The 18,977-nt window shown below is 46.0% G+C and overlaps 4 protein-coding genes across 5 annotated transcripts; 3 read left to right on the forward strand and 1 right to left on the reverse strand.

Annotated features, from left to right (window-relative positions):
* Nucleotides 1–381: 381 nt before the first annotated feature.
* Nucleotides 382–5,448, forward strand: LOC117855801 (DYRK-family kinase pom1). Of its 2 annotated transcripts, XM_072293791.1 has the most exons (8): nucleotides 382–886; nucleotides 1,222–1,827; nucleotides 2,516–2,816; nucleotides 2,908–3,187; nucleotides 3,446–3,553; nucleotides 3,879–4,157; nucleotides 4,394–4,537; nucleotides 4,886–5,448. In XM_072293791.1, exons 1-8 carry the CDS (start codon nucleotides 610–612, stop codon nucleotides 5,057–5,059), a joined length of 2,169 nt encoding a protein of 722 aa, XP_072149892.1. In that variant the 5' UTR covers nucleotides 382–609; the 3' UTR covers nucleotides 5,060–5,448. The 2 variants fall into 2 exon arrangements, with proteins under 2 accessions (XP_072149892.1, XP_072149893.1); XM_072293792.1 differs by lacking the exons at nucleotides 382–886; nucleotides 1,222–1,827 and having other exon boundaries at nucleotides 2,541–2,781.
* Nucleotides 5,449–6,024: 576 nt separating this feature from the next.
* Nucleotides 6,025–8,282, forward strand: LOC117856536 (uncharacterized). The gene has a single exon (XM_034738878.2). The coding sequence runs from the start codon at nucleotides 6,039–6,041 to the stop codon at nucleotides 8,172–8,174; it is 2,136 nt and encodes a 711-aa protein (XP_034594769.2). The 5' UTR covers nucleotides 6,025–6,038; the 3' UTR covers nucleotides 8,175–8,282.
* A 199-nt stretch (nucleotides 8,283–8,481) lies between these two features.
* Nucleotides 8,482–11,924, reverse strand: LOC117855800 (uncharacterized). The gene is made up of 6 exons (XM_034738186.2): nucleotides 11,435–11,924; nucleotides 10,455–10,583; nucleotides 10,246–10,366; nucleotides 10,086–10,167; nucleotides 9,432–9,585; nucleotides 8,482–8,931 (listed from the first exon to the last, which is right to left on the reverse strand). The coding sequence occupies exons 1-6, from the start codon at nucleotides 11,750–11,752 to the stop codon at nucleotides 8,797–8,799; spliced, it is 939 nt and encodes a 312-aa protein (XP_034594077.1). The 5' UTR covers nucleotides 11,753–11,924; the 3' UTR covers nucleotides 8,482–8,796.
* Nucleotides 11,925–15,226: 3,302 nt separating this feature from the next.
* Nucleotides 15,227–16,869, forward strand: LOC117854958 (uncharacterized). The gene is made up of 2 exons (XM_034737220.2): nucleotides 15,227–16,046; nucleotides 16,625–16,869. Exons 1-2 carry the CDS (start codon nucleotides 15,528–15,530, stop codon nucleotides 16,688–16,690), a joined length of 585 nt encoding a protein of 194 aa, XP_034593111.1. The 5' UTR covers nucleotides 15,227–15,527; the 3' UTR covers nucleotides 16,691–16,869.
* Nucleotides 16,870–18,977: the final 2,108 nt, after the last annotated feature.

Here is an 18,977-nt window from a genome sequence, read left to right on the forward strand (position 1 = left end):
AATTTGAAATGGAGGAAGTAATTGTTGAATTCTAACAATGACTTCGCAAGGGGTGAGATCATACGCAGATAGATGTCCGCCGCATGATTCGTTGCCATATTTGCGGCCATCTGCAACAAAATACGATTTGAAAACACACATGTCCGACGCGCTGCAGACTCAGTTTGTTCTAACCAAATATACCGTAATTTCCATAAAATGATGACAAAATTGACCATCAAGCAGCACAGGTGTTCCGGGGTGACAGAATCTGATGGGCTAAACTATACTGTACTGTCTGTCTAGTGTGTGTCTAGTCTACACATGGCCAACCGCCGGATGGAGGGGCTGAGCTGAGCCGCAATTGCGGCAACCTTTTTATGCGGACGCGCAGCTGGTGCGATCCCGTGCGCCTCGCTCGCTACAAACATCTCTCTCTCTCTTTCCTCTGACTTCTTTGCTCCCCCTCGTCCGTCTCGCCCGGTCCTCTCACTCGAAGACTCCTCTCGCCTCGCTTCGCTTCCAAGCCCCTCCCAATGGCGACGCAACCGCTTACCTCACCACGGCGCCGGCCGCGCTTGAGTTGAGCGAGGCACCCCACCCCACCAACCGCGCGCGCTCTCCAGGCGCATGGCGGCGCCGGGGCTGGACCAGGTCATGGCGTTCCTCACCGACCACGGCTTCGCGGGCGCCGCGTCCGCGCTCCGCGACGACGTCCTCGCGCGCACCGCCGCCGGGGACGACGCCCCCGACGCGGCATTAGATCCCCGGCTCCCGCCACTCCGGATGCCCGGCTCCGCCTCCGCCTCCGGCGGCGGCGCTGGCACGCCGGCGCCCGCGAGCCCCGGCTCCAGCTCCGGCTCGGCGTCCTCATCCGCGTTCGTCAGCATGCGCTCCACGCCCTCAGGTACCCCAAGGCACGAGGCACTTTTGTCGCTAGCCTTAAACCCTTCCCTCCTTGATTTCCGTGGGTGTCTCGCGCAATCTCGATCTGTGCGCCGGTATTTCCGGGGCTGTGGTTGGCTTTGGGCCCAATTCGGAGGTGATGGGAGGATCAACGCAAGTGTGTTTCCGCTCACATGAATTTTGTAACACAATTGAATCTTCGATTTCCTAGGAGAGTTGTTAAACCTCTCCGCCACTTCAATTCCCGTCTCGCCGGTTGGTTGGTTTAGTGATGCTCTGAATTTCGGTACATTTTACCCAGTTTTAAACGGGAATTTCTTTTATTGTGGCTATTAGGGCTGCTGAATCCATATGGGCTATGGTCGCCGCGGAACTCGCAATCTGACGCGTCGTCATCAGAGATGGAGTTTGGTACTGCGCGCCAGTACGACACCACCGACCTCTTCTTCCAGGAGGGTTGGCTCTACGACGACCACCTCTTCCCTAGCATGCTGGATGATGAGGATGACGAAGGCAAAGAGGAGGACAAGTTTGTACTCGGTGCTCACGAAGGCTCAGAGCGGGTAGAAATAGGCAAGCTTGGTGCAGGCCACAATCACCGTCACGAACACATCGGTGGTGACCGCTGTGAGGGGTGCGCCGAGGTGTACACATGCTCATCGCCACTCTGTGGTTGCTGTGGAGGGGGGCTCAAGATTGACGGACTGGAGGTGGCCAGGAGCTCAAGCTCCACTGTGTATGGGAGATACCAGATCATGGATGACCAGACAGAGATACTGGATGATTGTGCCCAGGGTGGGTTTCAGTTGAAGCAGAGTAGAGATGTTGTGTTTGAGTGCGATATGCTAAGGGACCCTGGACGAGGAGATGATGATTCAGAGCTGAGTGTTGTGGAGAAGGAGCTTCAAATGCTCAGTTCATTCGATACTGATGCTGTTGCAAGTAAGTACTTCCCAAGCCTTCAACTAGAGTTCATATTTTCAACTAGTAGGATCCCATTTGTTAGGGGTTTCCGGCTGAACTTTGTTGCCAGTACAGTTTATAGTTCGTCCATTTTAACCCACTTTGACCAAAGATAATGTCAATTTTTTTAAAATTTAATGTAGGTAGAAAAGGGAAATAAATAACAACAATGAAGAGTTTAGATATTGCGAAGTTGTCTTGTGAAAGCCAAATCTCTGCTGCAATTTGGTTAATGTGCTGTTTAATAAATGGACAAAAAATGTTATACTAGACATTATCAGTCCTTTATGTAATATTTGCGGTTCCCCAGTATTAGTACTATTTTATGATTATATGCTTCTCATGGATTATATCTGGAAATTTGAGAGAGACAGAGTTTTTCTATGCTGGTAAATGATGTTCTTAATTTTGGAATCTAACTTTGGTTGAACAACAGCTATATACGATCATGGCCTTAAAAACACACATTTCAAATAGGGTGGTCTTGTTTTTCATGTATTGTAAATCTGTAATGTAGCTATGTTCAACCTGCTATTTGATCAATCAAGTTAAAATGATGTTTCTCCGTCACTATATCTGTGTGTAATTTGGCGCCAGTTGTCCATTTGTCCTGGATAAAAAGTTTTCTTTTGCTTATGTGCTGGAATTCTCTTGATGTATTTCATAGATCACGGTGTACATGATTTCACGGACAATGTTGAACTCGACGATAGCAGTAACAAAAATCTGAAAAGCAGCAGTGATAAAGAATATCTGAAAGAAGGTCACAGGATGCAACCTTTCCCTGAAAGTGGTGATCCTGATGATGCATACGAGTTTCAAAATGTTGGGTCGTTAAATGCAGATGTTCAACATTCTACTGCTCTTAAAGCTGAGGAAGATCCAGAGACAAATATTGATCTTGCTCTCTCTAATTTTCATCGAGAATACGAGGTATTTGAATTGAGAATTATCCACCGCAAGAACAGGTTCAAAGTCTCTTTTTTCTTTGATTTTCCTTTGTTAAATTGTATGTTGTTTAATCCATTTTTGTACTGATATAATAGGCATCCACTGCAGGACTGGCTTTGAAGAAAACAAAGATTTTCCCATTGTCTTGAGTTCAGTTATTGCTGGAAGATATTATGTCACTGAATATCTAGGTTCAGCTGCATTCAGCAAGGTCGTGCAAGCACATGATCTTCAGACAGGAATGGATGTTTGCCTTAAAATAATAAAAAATGATAAGGATTTCTTTGACCAGAGCTTGGATGAGATAAAACTCCTGAAGTTCGTGAACAAATACGATCCGCTAGACGAGCACCATTTGCTGCGCCTCTATGACTACTTCTACCATCAGGTACATACCTCTTAAGAGAGACAATTGGCTAAGTTACTTCCTTTGACTTAACATGTTTGGATCCTAAGAAGGCATCTCAAGGGATATACTCCAGGTGACTAGGTCTCGAGTAATATCTTAAAAAGGATCTGTTCTAACAATATACCATTTTACTTTGACTAGTATACTTGATTTCTCGCATGTTTGGCAGCAGATTTTAGTGGAAATTTTCAATTTGTATGATCTTGCGTGGTGCTGACAGCAAACAAATATTGACAGGAACACCTTTTTATTGTCACTGAACTACTGAGAGCAAATCTGTATGAGTTTCAGAAATATAATCAGGAATCTGGCGGTGAGGTGTATTTTACTTTGCCTAGGATACAGGTATGTTATCCGTCTTTCACTGAGATGTTCTCTACTTCTCCATGAATGTTACTTATACTGAGAATATGAGATCATGCCTTTACATAATATAAGCATTTGCATTCCACTCTGCAGTTAGCTCCTTAGCCAAAATCATTTAACATGTCACACGTTTAAACACACAATTATTCAGCAATTGGACTGTTCACTGAGCAAACATGTTTGATACCCTGAAAGCTGAAACGGTAGCTTTTACAAATATGACTAACACTTTTGAGTAACAAGCGCAAGTTTCATTCAGAAAGCTACGAAGTTCTAGCAATTTAAAAGTTTCCCTTTCTTGTAGGCTATAGCTCGGCAATGCTTAGAGGCGCTGGTTTACTTGCACCATTTGAGGATCATTCATTGTGACCTAAAGCCAGAGAATATTCTTATCAAGAGCTACAGTAGATGTGAAATTAAAGTCATTGATCTGGGAAGTAGTTGCTTCTTGACAGACAACTTATGCCTCTATGTCCAATCACGCTCATATCGAGCTCCTGAGGTCATTCTGGGCCTACCATATGATCAGAGGATTGATATTTGGTCTCTTGGTTGCATCCTTGCTGAACTATACACTGGTGAAGTAAGTATGCTTTGTTCACTTGATACACACTAGTCTTAGTAGTATCTTGGCAATTTTAATACCTCCTTTCTTATCTGAATGCAATACCAACATATAATTCCAACCAGAATTATATCTTTTGTTAATGTTGTAAGCATATCTTGTGAGCTGGAGAGTTGTGTACTTGGGTCATTTGGGTGTTCGGGGTGCTTTATTGCCATGGATGAGTAATGACTTCTATCTTTTACACATAACAGGTATTATTTCCTAATGAGCCTGTGTCCATGATGCTTGCTCAAATGATTGGGATAATTGGCCCAATTGACATGGAAATGCTAGAATTGGGACAGGAGACACAAAAGTACTTCACTGATGATTATGATCTTTTTACCAAGAATGAGGTAAAATTCTTTTTTCATCCTTGCTTGCCTGCTCAAAATAAAAGGCAAAATGAGTATTCTGTAACCAAAATCAAAGGCAAAATTTCACGAGTTGGCTCTTATTGTTTCCTTCGCCTTCGTAGTTTTAGTTGCATTGTTACCCATCCTAAGAAAATATTGAATTTGCTACACAATTATATTTATGTGGCTTCTTACTTGTTTGGTATACTCAACTACTCGGAGACATAAATATATGGCCTTTTGTCAGTTTACCTGTACCAGCCCAGAAGAACTACGTTGATATCTATCACTGGTGGTTGTACAACAGTAAACGCTAACACTTCCCTTCATTGCTTTATTTATATCCAGGAGACAGATCAGCTAGAGTATTTGATCCCGGAGAAATCCTCCTTGCGACGACACTTGCAGTGTCCTGATTCAGAATTTCTTGATTTTCTATCCTATCTGTTGCAAATAAACCCCAGGAAAAGACCAACGGCCGATGAAGCACTACAGCATCCATGGCTTTCTTTTGCTTACTGATAATAAGCCATCCGGTGCTTTCCTTTACTTCTTGGACAACTTTCTTCACACATAAGGATGAGTTTGTGCCTCTCTAATTTGGAGCCCTGTAAAGTTCCTGAAAAATACCCAAAAATAACGATTTTCTTGGAGTTTCTCTTAACATGAAACATTACTATTTTCCTTAGCTGTAGAAGAGTCGTCCTTTGTGGTTGCAGGATTCTAGTTTTTTTTCTTCTTCAGGAGTTCAGGGTAATTCTTAGTGTGGAACCCCTGCTCTGTCAGTGATTCCTGAGTGCATGTAAATATCAGAAATTTTCCACGGTGTATCTGTACAGTTGAAAGTCCACTCTTGTACTCCATCTGATTCGTTAATGATAACATGAGGAAATATTGTCAAGGTTTCGTCATTCTTGGGTCTTGTCTCTATCGTTGATGTGTCCATGGTTCCTTTGCACTTGTACTATATTTGTTCAGCACACGTGAATTGTTTGCGAGGGAAAACTGATGTGTCGACTGTCGATACGATGCGAGGAAAACAGATCGGTTTGCGAGGAAAATAGTTTAGTGAAGAGACAGGATGGGACCAATGACGTTGGCAGATCGTGGTATCTTCTGATCTCTGTGGTCCAAATTTTGACACAGCGTAACACGTTAATTTGTGGTTGCTGTGAATTCCTCGGCGTCCTGAGCTACCGTTTGAGTTTCTTGTCAGCTTCTCAACATGAAAAACTAAAAAATCAAATAAATAGTAAATATTCTGTGCAGCTTTTTGAAAAGTCAGAAGCTCGAAAAAATTAAGTTCATATGAAAAGTTAAAAAGCTCAATTCTGAAATTTTCGTAATTTTTTGACACCAAAAGCTAAACACATCTCCTAAAAGTTATCCTAAAAGTTAGTACAACTTTTCAGGGAAAAAAAAAAAGCTAACATCAGCTTTTAAAAAGCCCTGCAACATCCAGTTCGCGCAGCTTCCGCCGCTCGATGCAAGCCCAAGCCCAATGGACAGTGCCCACGGGCCACGGCTCGCATGCCGCTGCTTTTGCTCGCTCCTTTCCTGCCGTCCCCACCAACGGCAAAAATCTCCTATCCGTTTCTCCCCTGCCGCGCCACCGCCACTCCCGCTCCCACGAGGCCGAGCACGCCCACGAGCCATGCCACCCACCGCCGCGTCCGCGGCCACGGCCGCGGCCGCCGCGCTGCCCTCTCCTTCGCAGCGCCGCGTCCCGGCAGCAAAATCCGTCTGGCTGAACCCCAACCTCCCCACCTCCCACCCCCTCCACCACCGCCACAAGTCCGCCGCCGAGCTCCAACAGCGCCAGCACGAGGACCGCACCATCGACGTCTCCGCACTCGTGTCCGCGCTCTCCGTTTCGCGGACGTTGGCCGACCTCGCCGCCGCGCTCGCCCCGCACCGCCCCGTCTCCGCGCGCCTCCTCGGCGCGCTCCTCTCCCGCCTCTCCGACCCGCGCCGCGGCGTCGCGCTGCTCGACCTCCTCGCGCCGGACCTCCCGGCGCCCGCGCTCCTCATCCCCTACAACCTCCTCCTCCGCTCCGCCTGCCGCGCTGGGGACCTCCGCCTCGCCTCGGGCCTCCTCCTCGAGATGCGGGACAGGGGCGTGGCCCCCGACGCGTTCTCATACTCCACGCTCCTCGCCGCGCTCACCCGCGCGGGCCACCTCGACCACGCGCTCACTTTCCTGCCGCTCATGGAGGACGACGCCGTGGCCCCGGACCTCATCCTCTTCTCCAACCTCATCCACCTCGCCCTCCGCGGCGGCGACGCGCCCAAGGCGCTCGCGCTCTTCTCCCGCCTGCGCGGCGCGGGGATCAGGCCCGACCTCAAGGCCTACAACGCCGCCGTCGCCGCCTACTGCAAGTCCGACCTGCTCCGCGACGCCAAGCGGCTGCTGCTCCATGACATGCCCGCCGACGGCGTCGCGCCCGACGCGGAGTCGTACTCCCCCATCCTCGCCGCGCTGGCGCGCCGCGGGCGGCACCTCGCGGCCGTGTCGCTCTTCTCGCACATGCGCGCCGTCGCGCGCGTCAAGCCGGACCTCTCGGTGTTCAACATCGTGCTCAACGCGTACGGGCAGCTCGACCTCGCGCGCGAGGCGGACCGGCTGTTCTGGAACATGCGCCGGGCCGGCGTGGCGCCGAGCGTGGTGACCTACAACACCATGCTCCGCGTCTACGGCGACGCCGGGCTGTTCGGCGAGGCGGTTCACCTGTTCGACCTCATGCGCAGCGCTTCCGATGGCACTGGTGGCGCTGGGAGCAGCGTCAAACCCAACGTGGTAACATACAACACCATGATCGCCATCTACGGCAAGTCGCTGGAGGACGAGAAAGCCGGGAGCTTGGTGCAGGACATGCAGGCCAACGGCGTCCAGCCCAATGCCATCACTTACTCCACCATCCTCTCCATATGGGTGAAAGCCGGGAAGCTCGACCGTGCTGCCAAGCTGTTTGAGAAGCTGCGGGAAGCCGGCACGGAGATCGACCCAGTGCTGTACCAGACAATGGTGGTGGCGTATGAGCGTGCCGGGCTTGTTTCCCAGGCCAAGCGTTTGCTGCACGACCTGAAAGAACCGGAGGGCATCCCCAAGGAGACAGCCATCAGAATCCTGGCGAGCGCCGGTCGTGTGGAAGAGGCCGCATGGCTGTTCCGTCGTGCAGCCAACGCTGGCGAGATCAAGGACTCGTCGGTGCACAGAGCCATGATGGACTTGTTCGCGAAGAACCGGAGGCACCGGAATGTGGTTGAGGTGTTTGATGAAATGAGGAAGTTGGGCCAGTTGCCGGACTCGGAGATGATCGCCACCACGATGAATGCTTGTGGAAAGCTGAAGGAATTCGACAAGGCCGCAGCGCTATACCAGGCAATGAGGGAGGAAGGCTGCGTGTTCTCAGACCGGGTGCACTTCCAGATGATCAGCCTGCTTGGAGCTCAGAAGGACTTCAAGGCGCTGGAGACGCTGGTCGGCGAGCTTAGCCATGACCCAAGCATCGACAAGAGGGAGCTTTATCTTGTGGCTGCCGGCATCTATGAGAGAGCAGACAAGTTTGATAAGGCATCCCAGATAATCAGCCAGATAAGAAGCTCCAACGGTTTTGATGTCAGGAAATTCAGATAAAATGCTCCATGTCCCAGTAATTCTTACGTCCAGAGAATCTGACGACAATGTTTCAGATAAAATAATAAAGAGCACTGACAAAAAAAACATGGTTGTAATTGGTGTGCATATCCTTTTCCTAGTGTTTGTTTTCTTTGTTTCTTTTTTCCTTTCCTGAATGAATCATACAAGTATCAAAACATGCTATCAGCACTAATTATTGAGCTTAGACTAATATTTATGGTTACATATCAAATTGTTAGATCCATAAATACATTAGTGTTGACGGAATGGTGATAAAATGCCCAGGTCATTTGTTCTCATGGTGTAAACTTGGATGTCGTTGACCCACGAACTGTTCATTAGACTATCTGAACTGTCAACAGTCAAATTTTACAACAAGAGCTGATATACAACAATTAATTGATATAAAAATGCTCCACTACACATACAAATCTGACGTTATGCTAGATTACAATTTTCTTATCTTCGGATGTGGCAACTCCATATGAACAGTGACTCGATTTTATCAGGAACCCTAAATGAATATAGATAATGTACAAGCGCTCCCCCTCTGAGGGAATTATAGCGTGGTAGGCACTTGAGCCTTCACCAAAACAATTCCACAGGACGGCAGCAGAACTTACACTGCCTGATTAGTTTGGGGGATCCCATGCTTTTGGAACCATTCTGGCATATGAAACCTTTCATGCAACACGGGCCTGACATCTTTCTGGAGGGAAAGATGCTTCAGAAGTGGAAATATAACCGTCATGAGCTGAAATGTTTAAACAAGAAAATCAGTATAATCTTATGTTAGCATTGATCTTGTTACTAGAGAGTTGTATCCAGGCTCAGCTAGTGTCTAGGTTCACGTTCATTGCTAGGGGATCTGTTTGGTTCAAGCCCTGGCAGGCAGCTCGGTCCCCAGGCGGCACTGCCAGCTGCAGGCGTCTGAAATCAGACGCCTGGGATCGCTGCCTGCACCAGGCAGCACCGCTCAGGAGCGAATCAAACAAGCCCTTGTGCTAGCTAGATTTCAGGATGTATTTGAGAATAATGAGCAGATCATAGGAGGTATTGACTGCATTAGTTAGGAGGATACCATGGGCAAGTGTATAGCCATGTACCAGTTATATATAAAAGAAAAAACGATGAAGGCGACCAAAACTATTTGTGTTGTTTCGTGCTTGTAACATTTTAGAGAGAGGGAGTGAATTCCAACATAGAGAGTAGAAGTTCAGATACAGTGGATGATTGGTGCTCATCATCAGTTACCTGATCATCAGAATGTTGTCCAGCTGAAAATGGAACACAAGGTATGCCATTCAAAGGCTGAAGAATGAAACTGAATGGATTGTTGTCGACAATGACGATTCTGCAGAAATCTTTTGACACGCAAGAAAGATCTTTCACATGTTCTCTGAATTCCCTGTAATCGTGCACAATCCATTGATATTAGACAAGGATCATTCAGGTTATTGCCAAATAAGTACAGTATGGTTCAAGCAGGCAGGCAGGAAGAGAAAAGAATATCAAGAAACAAGCATATTATGATTGAGTAGCATGGTGAATGAACACAAAAATGCATGCTAAAGGAAGCATCCATGGTTCGTCACTAAAGAAATCCCACGAAGCAACTTAGCAGAAACGAGGAAAAACACAGGCAACAAGAGACCGAACAAGACAGCCTGAGCACATATTGCATATGTGGTAAATTTATTGAGTTCAGATATTCTGAGAAATACTTGGTAAAGAAGATGAGAAAATGAGATGAAGCTAAAATTCTAAACACCACTTGCATTCCGTGTGCCTAATATGAACATCATCATTGATTGCTACATACAAGCTTTGGCTATGATCTGTTTTTTTTTTCACTTAGAAAGGTGCTGGAGTGCTAACTAACTTTATAGAGAAGGTAATGTAACTTACGTGGTAACAGTTGATGGGCGGTAGAGACGGAGTCTGAATCTATTGTGGACATCTATTCGGTCAACTAAAGGTCTAGCATAACCTGAGGGAACATGGATAGGTTAAGCGTGGGAAGTGAGCCAAAATTGGTGAAGAAGAAAAATAAGAGCAGCCAACATACCTTCTAAACCTGCTGTAAAAAGGATAAGATCTGCAAATTCACTAGTTTTCTGCAAGAACTCATGCAAACCAGGACGCTCAAAAACAGTCACATGATTCACCTTCTGTTTTCCATCAACATCCTTTAAAGTTTACACAAGCAGAGCTCATTTATCTGTTGTGCTTCAAATGATTAAGCAAAGTGAGGTAGCAAAAGTAGAAGTCCGGTACCTTATCAGACGATATGCATTCCATGTCAAAGCAATGTAATCCTGCTTCAACAGCTTGGGTGCGTACAATAACAGGAAGACTAGATGATTCATATGCAGAAACTAAAGTCTCATCCAAGTCAAGCACTACCTGAAAAGATAACCCTGATGTTGTCAGAAATATTCGATGCAGATACACGAGAGAAAATTATTCGAGCAGACTTCATTTCAAGGCAATCAGGAAGTACTGCTTAGTATTAATATAACTATCATGGCAGTTTTGGCTCCATTTACGTGACGCTATAACAGTATAACTTTAATCATTTACATCAGTAAGAGATTAAAGTTCTTTGCCGATCTGAACTATCATAAACCCTGTTATGAGAATAGCTTACAGTATAACAGACCATGTACTGATCATCTATAATCAGTTGGTATGATAGTATCTTGTAATCCAGGTCCTATGGAGATGTCTAATAATGATGGCAAGTTCAAGTATCTACTCACCTACACACAATAACAGAGAACCAGTATTCTGAAACTATTTCACAAAGCGTCACTAGAAGATCACGAGAAACATATTGCCCCCTGTTCAGAGAGGATATAATGCAACCGTACTACTATAAAAGCAAGCATTTGTTTGGCAATAGCAGCAACTAATTGCCATGCTAGGGAGTCAATTATGGCAACTTCTAGCACATAATCCTCAAACAAGGCCTGCTACACAGTTAAAATGCTAATTATTCTACAGAAACACATCAATTAAACTACCTGAATTAAGCCGCCAAACCTCTGGATTAACCTCAAATCAGACACTCCACCAAATCCCAATCACCCCCCAAATACCAAAGCATCCTCCAGTTAGATCAACAGGCACTTCCCACCGTCCCAAGTCCAGTGTACTACCCAATTGAAACCCATATACTTCCGAAAGGCGCCATTTTCCCCCACCCCAGACACCAAAAACTCCAGCGAATCCAATAAAAAACCGAATCTTCGTACCGTGAGGCGGCCCAGGGGCTCAGGTGGAGCCGCGGGTGCAGGGGCCACGTCAGCTGGGATCTCGGAGCGGAGCGGCATGAAGGCTACCTCCGGCGACGGCTCGGAGGCCGCGGGCCCGGAGAGGAGGGGGTAGCGGAAGCCGACGAAGGACAGGAGCTGGGCGCAGGAGGGGGTGCCCCGGAGGATCTGGAGCAGGACCTGGAGGAGGAAGCCGATCCACCCCACCACCGTCCGCCACGCCTGCGACGCCACTTTCCCCCGCTGCTGCTGCTGCGCCGCCGCCGCCGCGGTCGGCGAGTACACCTCCGCCGCCGCCATGGCCTCCGGCGACGAGCTGTCGCACCACGTGGGGACGGACCGTCAGGGAGCCTCCAGCCGGGAGGAGGGAGGGAGGGGGAAGGCAAGGCCGGAGGCAACCGGAGGAGGAGGAGGCGGTGGTGGTGGTCGGTCTCCGCGCCCTCGTCCGTGTACGTGGTGTTTTTGTGTGCGGGTGAGCTTAGCGGAATAGGGTATTGGTGATTGGTGGTAGATTCAGCGGTCCCCACCTGTCAGTGATGGTACAGCTGGACTGCCGAGCTGCCGCGAGTGGTAATTATCGTACGCGCACGCGCAGTTTTCAAATTTTTTTTGGCTGCGCATTTCGCTGTTACTAGTTCTGGCTTTGATCTCTCTACCTCTACCCCTCTATTGTTCTTGTTCGCTTTGCTGCGATGGAAATATCCATGGTGGTGTACAGTGATGTTGACCTATTGTTAATACAGCTGGAAATCTGGAGAATTCAATCCAACTTGTTTGATTTCAATAACATGTTTTTGTCTGGTACTCCATTAAACTTCAAACAATCAAGATTGACATTGTCTTTCCTGGACTAATGGCATACGGTAGAAAACAATTTAGTCAATCCTGTGCTTGACCATGCTAACAATACATAGTATTTTAGTGTTTTTATTCATAATTTTTCTATGCATCTAGTATACTAAATAGATATATTGCAAAAATAATATATTTTAAAAAAATAAAATGATTTATAATTTGAAACAGAGAAAGTACTTAGCTAGGAAATGAATATGTAACAATAAAGTTGGAGAAATGATTATTGCAATCAAGTACTGGTACAAAATTTAGCTGGCACAACACAAATATTCCTTTCTCCCTCGCCTGAACATGCCATGCTCTGAACCAAAGGCATTGCTTTTCTCGGCATTTCTTTTCGTGAAGATTATACCAAAGTGGCTTTGATGCCCTCTGTTCTAGGAACAATGGAAACAAGTGTGGGCCATGATAGTATATTGCTTAAATAGTGGTTTGGTAACAGCCACCCAAGTACCTAACCCAAAGCCGGCTAGACAGGGACAGGACCTCATCTAGCTGGCTCTAGTAAAAGAGTAGAATTGAATAGTTAATACCAACTAGACGTGTCCTGCTTGTATACGTGCTCCGACCACACGTAGGCGGTGTTTGATAACAGAGGCTAAACTTTAGCAGTGTCACATAGGATATTCGGATGCTAATTAGGAGGACTAAACATGAGTTAATTATAAAACTAATTGCAGAACCTCTAGGCTAATTGGCGAGATGAATCTATTAGTCCCAATTAATCCATCATTAGCAAATGGTTACTGTAGCACCATATTGTCAAATCATAGACTAATTAGGCTTAATAGATTCGTCTCGCGAATTAGACTCCATATATGCAATTAGTTTTGTAATTAGCCTATGTTTAATATTCCTAATTAGTATCAAACATCCGATGTGACGGGTGCTAAACTTTAGCGGGTAGTATCCAAACACCCCCGTAGTCAAAGGGGCCGTTTGGTTCCAGAGCTAAACTTTAGCCCCTGTCACATCGAATGTTTAGATTCTAATTAGAAGTATTAAACATAGATTATTTACAAAACTCATTGCACAGATGGAGGCTAAACGATGAGACGAATCTATTAAGTTTAATTAGTTCATGATTTGACAATCTGTTGTTAGACCATTTACTAATGATGGATTAATTCGGCTTAATAGATTCATCTCACTGTTTTAGCTTCCATCTGTATAATTAGTTTTATAATTAACTCATATTTAATCTTTCCACTTAGTCTTCGAACTTCAAACTTTTACTAAACTTTAATTCAGGATGAAACACCCCGAAGGCTCGTAGCTATGGCTGCAATGGAGTTGGAAAAGACCAAAACCGTTCTGATGTCATGTCATACCTTTGCAGGATGAGTCCAAACACTTTCAGGATTGGCCTCATTGGTTCTACAGCACCCTCACCCATCCCGTGATGGGACGCGAATAAACGGCAAACTCTGACCTTGGATTTGCACAGCAGAACTGTTCCCTTGGATTGTGAATTTGTGATTAACCGAGCACCTGCCACTGCCCTGGTAAATCCACCCTCGTTCGTATCTAGATCCTCATCCTCCTATTCTTACATATATCTAATAGATAATTAATTTTGTAAATATCTAATGGATCCCTTCCTACTCTACCCTCTCCATTTTTAATAGGTATATATTTTTCTACTTATACCCTTTAGGTGGAATTTGGGTATGAATTATGGATACCCAGGCTTAACCAAACCTGGGTCCGTGTTAAAAAAGGTGCACTTGCTTGTCAGTTTTTATCCGTTAAAACAGATAAGCTTCTTCTTTTTAACTGCGCAGCAGATAAACTTTACCGTCAACGTAAATTGTAGTCACGTTCGTACCAAAAGGATAACTGTGTGCTTCCTAAAAAATAATGTTGTGTACTTACTGACATTTACATCTCTCAAGTACTCTGTTCCAAATTACTTTACCTTTTGGTTTTTCTAAATTTAGATATATGCTATACGTAACAAAATTAGAAAACCAAAATGAATTGTAATTTGGGACAGAGAGAGTAACAATAAGTTATGCGTTGTTGGTTCGAACTGGTGCTCTATATCTGGCAACATTGAAAGCGTGTCATGCTCGAAGCCTCGAACTGATTCGGCGTTCCACTGTTGCGTCTCGGATTCGTCGGCTACGGAATTATGCGTTGTCGGTTCGAACTGGTGCTCCATATCTGGCAACATTGAAAGCGTGCCATGCTCGAAACCTCGAACTGATTCGGCGTTCCACTGTTGCATCTTGGATTCGTCAGCTACGGAATTATGCGTTGTCGGTTCGAACTGGTGCTCCGTATCTGGCAACATTGAAAGCGTGTCATGCTCGAAACCTTGAACTGATTCAGCGTTCCACAGTTGCGTCTCAGATTCGTCGGCTACGGAAGGTTGGATCTGGAAAAATAAAGGGTGAGGCGGCTCTCCGAGTGCAAGCTTTCGCAAGTGCAGAAACAGCACGGCCTGTTCGGCTGAACTTATAAGCCGGCTGAAAAGCTGAAACGGCTAATTTGTTGTGAGAGAAAAATACTGTTTGGTGGCTGATAACCTGAAGCGAACATGCTGATCATGACCTTGATGAGAGATTCTTTACCTTCACCTACAATAGCAAGTCGGCACCTGGGCTTTCCTGCAAACGGCAATTCTAGGTGCCTATTTCACGTATGCATCGAGTCGAGCTTCAACAAATTGCAAAATCATCAGAGTTTGGGACTTCTTTCGGACCTAAAAAACTTCGAAGCCAAGCGAATTTCAACATTTCAGCTAAGCTCACATGCCCAGCGTACCTTTTTTCCTATCAGAAACGTGAACATCAGTTGGCGAATTTTTTTCCCCAATCAAATCACTGTTCTTTATAGGTTGCGTGAGATGCTTACAATGGAGTGGTTGAAAACTGAATTTCTATCTGCATTAAGTTTTTCTGGGCTATTTTTTCCCCCCGGTGGGTGGCCAGTCGCCCAGTCCTATCCATTCGAGTGGCATCGTGGCAAATGGAGCTCTGAAATTATCCTCCTCGCCTCCTCGCAGTCGCAGTTGCAGGCTTGCAGCGTTCGGCTAACAAGGGGCAGATCCGCAGGCCGCAGCGTGCACCGACGCCAGTCGAGCCTGCGCGCGCCCATGGAACCTGGCAAGAAGGAGGAGGTGGCTGCGGTGAGGGTGGTGACGCTGCGGGCGGTGGAGGCCACGCCCGGGTCCGTGGTGGATTTCGTGCGGAAATATAGGTAGCCTTGCCTTGGGATGCCGCGGCTGAGGTCGAGCTGGGCGTCGTCGGGGCCGAACTTGGCGCGGTCGGAGCCGCCGGAGACGACCTGTATATTTCCGCACGAAATCCACCACGGACCCGTCAAATCGAACCATAATACTCGCAGATTCTACATCATGAAATTGGAGAACCAGCCGCTCAAGTTCTCGTCCATCACCCACCACGCCAACGTGACCCAGTGCCTTGGCTCCATCGGTGGCCAAGATTGGTACCTTGCCGTCGCCAAGCCGTCGCTCGTGGATGGAGCGTCCGAGCTGAGTGGTCAGGAGACTCAGGATCAGGATGGGAGCTCCCGAAGAAGCCCGTGCCATTGGGAGGAGCCCGTGCCGTCTCGCGCAGGTCACTACTACCTGCCTCCCGATCCGGCCGAGGTCTGCGCCTTCCGGGTTTCTGGCCTCAAGTTCCTCAAGCTGCACAAGGGGACCTGGCACGCCGGGCCCCTGTTCAGGGCGGATGCCATGGATTTCTATAACCTGGAACTGAGCAACACCAACGTAAGTGTTAAGTTACTGAATTGGAGTGTTAAGTTGCTGAATTGGTAGTTCTTGTTACTTCGATTTCATCAGTTACTGATTTTCCTGTTTTCCTGCCATTTTAGAGTATTTTTTTCTTCATCTTTTTTTGTTGTTGCGGATTTACATTTTAGAGAGTTCAGCAAGATGTTCTATCTTTATGGTGATCTTGCATTTCTGTGGAGTGTTCACTTGATATACTGCACGTCTTTCAGATCTCACATGTCTGCTTTGATGGATGAAATTTGATGGACTCTGTAATGAATCACTCAAATAAAAGCTAGACCTGTTCTCTTGCTTGTAAACAGACTTGGTTCTGTTTACATTTCAGTTTTCTGCATTCACTCTGTCCATACTCATGGAATGGTTATGTTGATTCATGTTATATATAAGTGAACTATACCTGGTGGAGTGTGCCAGTCCTAGTCTAAATTGAATCATTATTTGCCGAAGTTGGCAGTAAATTTCTACTTTTTGGCAGTCTGCGAAATAGCTCGAATAATGTTACAATAGCCAATAGGTTTATTAAATTGACACCACTCCTCTTCTGCCTTTTTCAGATTGTTGATCAAACCATACACCGTTTCAGGAAGCTGGACGGGGTAACTTTTGTTGTTGAGGATTGAAACACGTGTTGTGACCTATGGCTGATCCTGCTGGTCTCTGTCTTGAGGTGTTCAAGGGAAGGAACAAGAATAAACACTGTACTTGTTGTGTACAGCTGCACACCTGAGCTGCTTGCTCGAGTTTGTGCCTTCTGTTTCTGTCAGTAAAAAAAAGAAGGTGATGTGTGATGTTCCTGGCAGCTTAGCTCAATCTTTGAAAAAGCTTAAGGGGGTGTTTGGATACAAGGTACTAAACTTTAGGAGGGGTCACATCGAATGTTCGGACGCTAATTAGAAGGACTAAACATGAGCTAATTATAAAACTAACTAACTGCAGAACCCCTATACTAATTCGCGAGATGAATCTATTAAACCTAATTAATCCATCATTAGCAAATGGTTACTGTAGCACCACATTGTCAAATCATGGACTAATTAGGCTTAATAGATTCGTCTCGTAAATTAGACTCCATCTGTGTAGTTAGTTTTGTAATTAGATTATATTTAATACTTCTAATCAGTATCTAAACATCCGATGTGACATGTCATAAACTTTATGACCTCGCGTCCAAACAGGCCCTAACTTGAGCAAGAAAATCATGACAAATCACTAAGCATCGCACCTAGGGGGTGTTTGGCACACAGGGACACTAATTAGAAGTATTAAACATTAGTTAATTACAAAACTAATTGCACAACCTCTAGGCTAAATCGCGAGACGAATCTATTAAACTTAATTAGTCCATGATTTGACAATGTGGTGCTACAGTAACCATTCGCTAATGATGGATTAATTAGGCTTAATAGATTCGTCTTGCGATTTAGCCTAGGGGTTCTGCTATTAGTTTTGTAATTAGCTCATATTTAATCGTCCTAATTAGCATCCGAACATCCGACGTGACAGGGTTAAAGTTTAGCCCTTATCTTCCAAACACTCCATAGACATTCTTGTCAGTTCAACCACCGCTCTTCTTCACGAGACGGACGAGACGTTCACAAATTGCAATTCCGGATGCGTTCAAGAGATGAGTGGACAGGATCAATGGACTAGACGTGTTCCATGTCGAACACGTGCACGCCATGCACGGTTGCCCCAGAAATTGGCAGAACCTCCTGCCCGGTTAGCCGTGGCACATGGCGGTTTACCGCTTCTGATACGGACCCGAATTACCATACATACCTAAGAATCCAAGCTTACGCATCTCGATGATAATCTCAGAAAGACTATTACGTGCAAATTCCTATTTTGGATAGTACAAACCTATATCAACACGAAAACATAAAGTAGCAAAAGAGTAAAATATCATAATTATTAATATAACACTTTGGCACAAGCCGGTACAAGTCCATCAGGACTGAATCATGAAAGGTAACATTTTTACGTAGCGGAAACATATAGCATGGCGAACAATATCTCCAGAGGCAACTTGAGCGAGGGACCATCCCTAGTCTTCCCATCCGTCGTTATTGAAGTCGTAGCCGGACTCCGATCCTAAAAAGCTACCATCTACCCGAGAAACAAGTAGGCCATGTCAACTCCCAAAAGCAGAAAACCAAGGAAACGGGGAAAATAACACTATATGCATGGATAAACCTATATATGGCTGTGGAGGTTTATGCAACAGCAACAACTACAATCAAGGATACAACAAAACAATACCATTCTCGAGGACAACACCTCACAACAAGGAAGTCATCACAAACCACCGTATCCTTCCTAAGAACCCAGCACCCAAATACACTAGGCGATGTGAGAGCTTCCTCCCCTCACATCTCAACTGCAAACGCTAGCCTATCTCAAAAGGGGAGGTAGAAGAGTAGTAAAGTCTAGTCAGAGTAACATATCAGAGGATTGTCCATACCAGTGGACACAGACTATAGCTATAGGTTATACACTCTGCAGAGGTTGTACATCTGTACCCGCACGGATGGAGCCTGAACGGGGATCAGCCGTCCAAACCCCATCTAATAGCCGGAGCCTAGTAGGTGGCTAGCACTCTCCTGTTTCCTCGAGTCTGATAGTATTTTCATCTGCAGGGCACGCCGTCATCGGTCGGAGATCTCAAAGCTGTGAAACCTACCCACGCCGGGGTGCAGTCTGGTCAAAGCAGGTCAACACCTCGAACTTCTTACACCGATCCTCCAATCTGCCTATATGTTGAGCGCTATCCACCACTAGTTTCGGACCGAACCCCGTCTATAACAAGACGAACGGTATGTACGTATATAGTCAAAAAAAATATGGTTAAACTGACTCGGTCCTCAAGGGCCGAGAGCGAGCACTTTCTCCACAAAGTATGTGCTGAAG

This window comes from Setaria viridis, chromosome 5, assembly GCF_005286985.2.
Source record: "Setaria viridis chromosome 5, Setaria_viridis_v4.0, whole genome shotgun sequence".
NCBI lineage: Eukaryota > Viridiplantae > Streptophyta > Magnoliopsida > Poales > Poaceae > Setaria > Setaria viridis.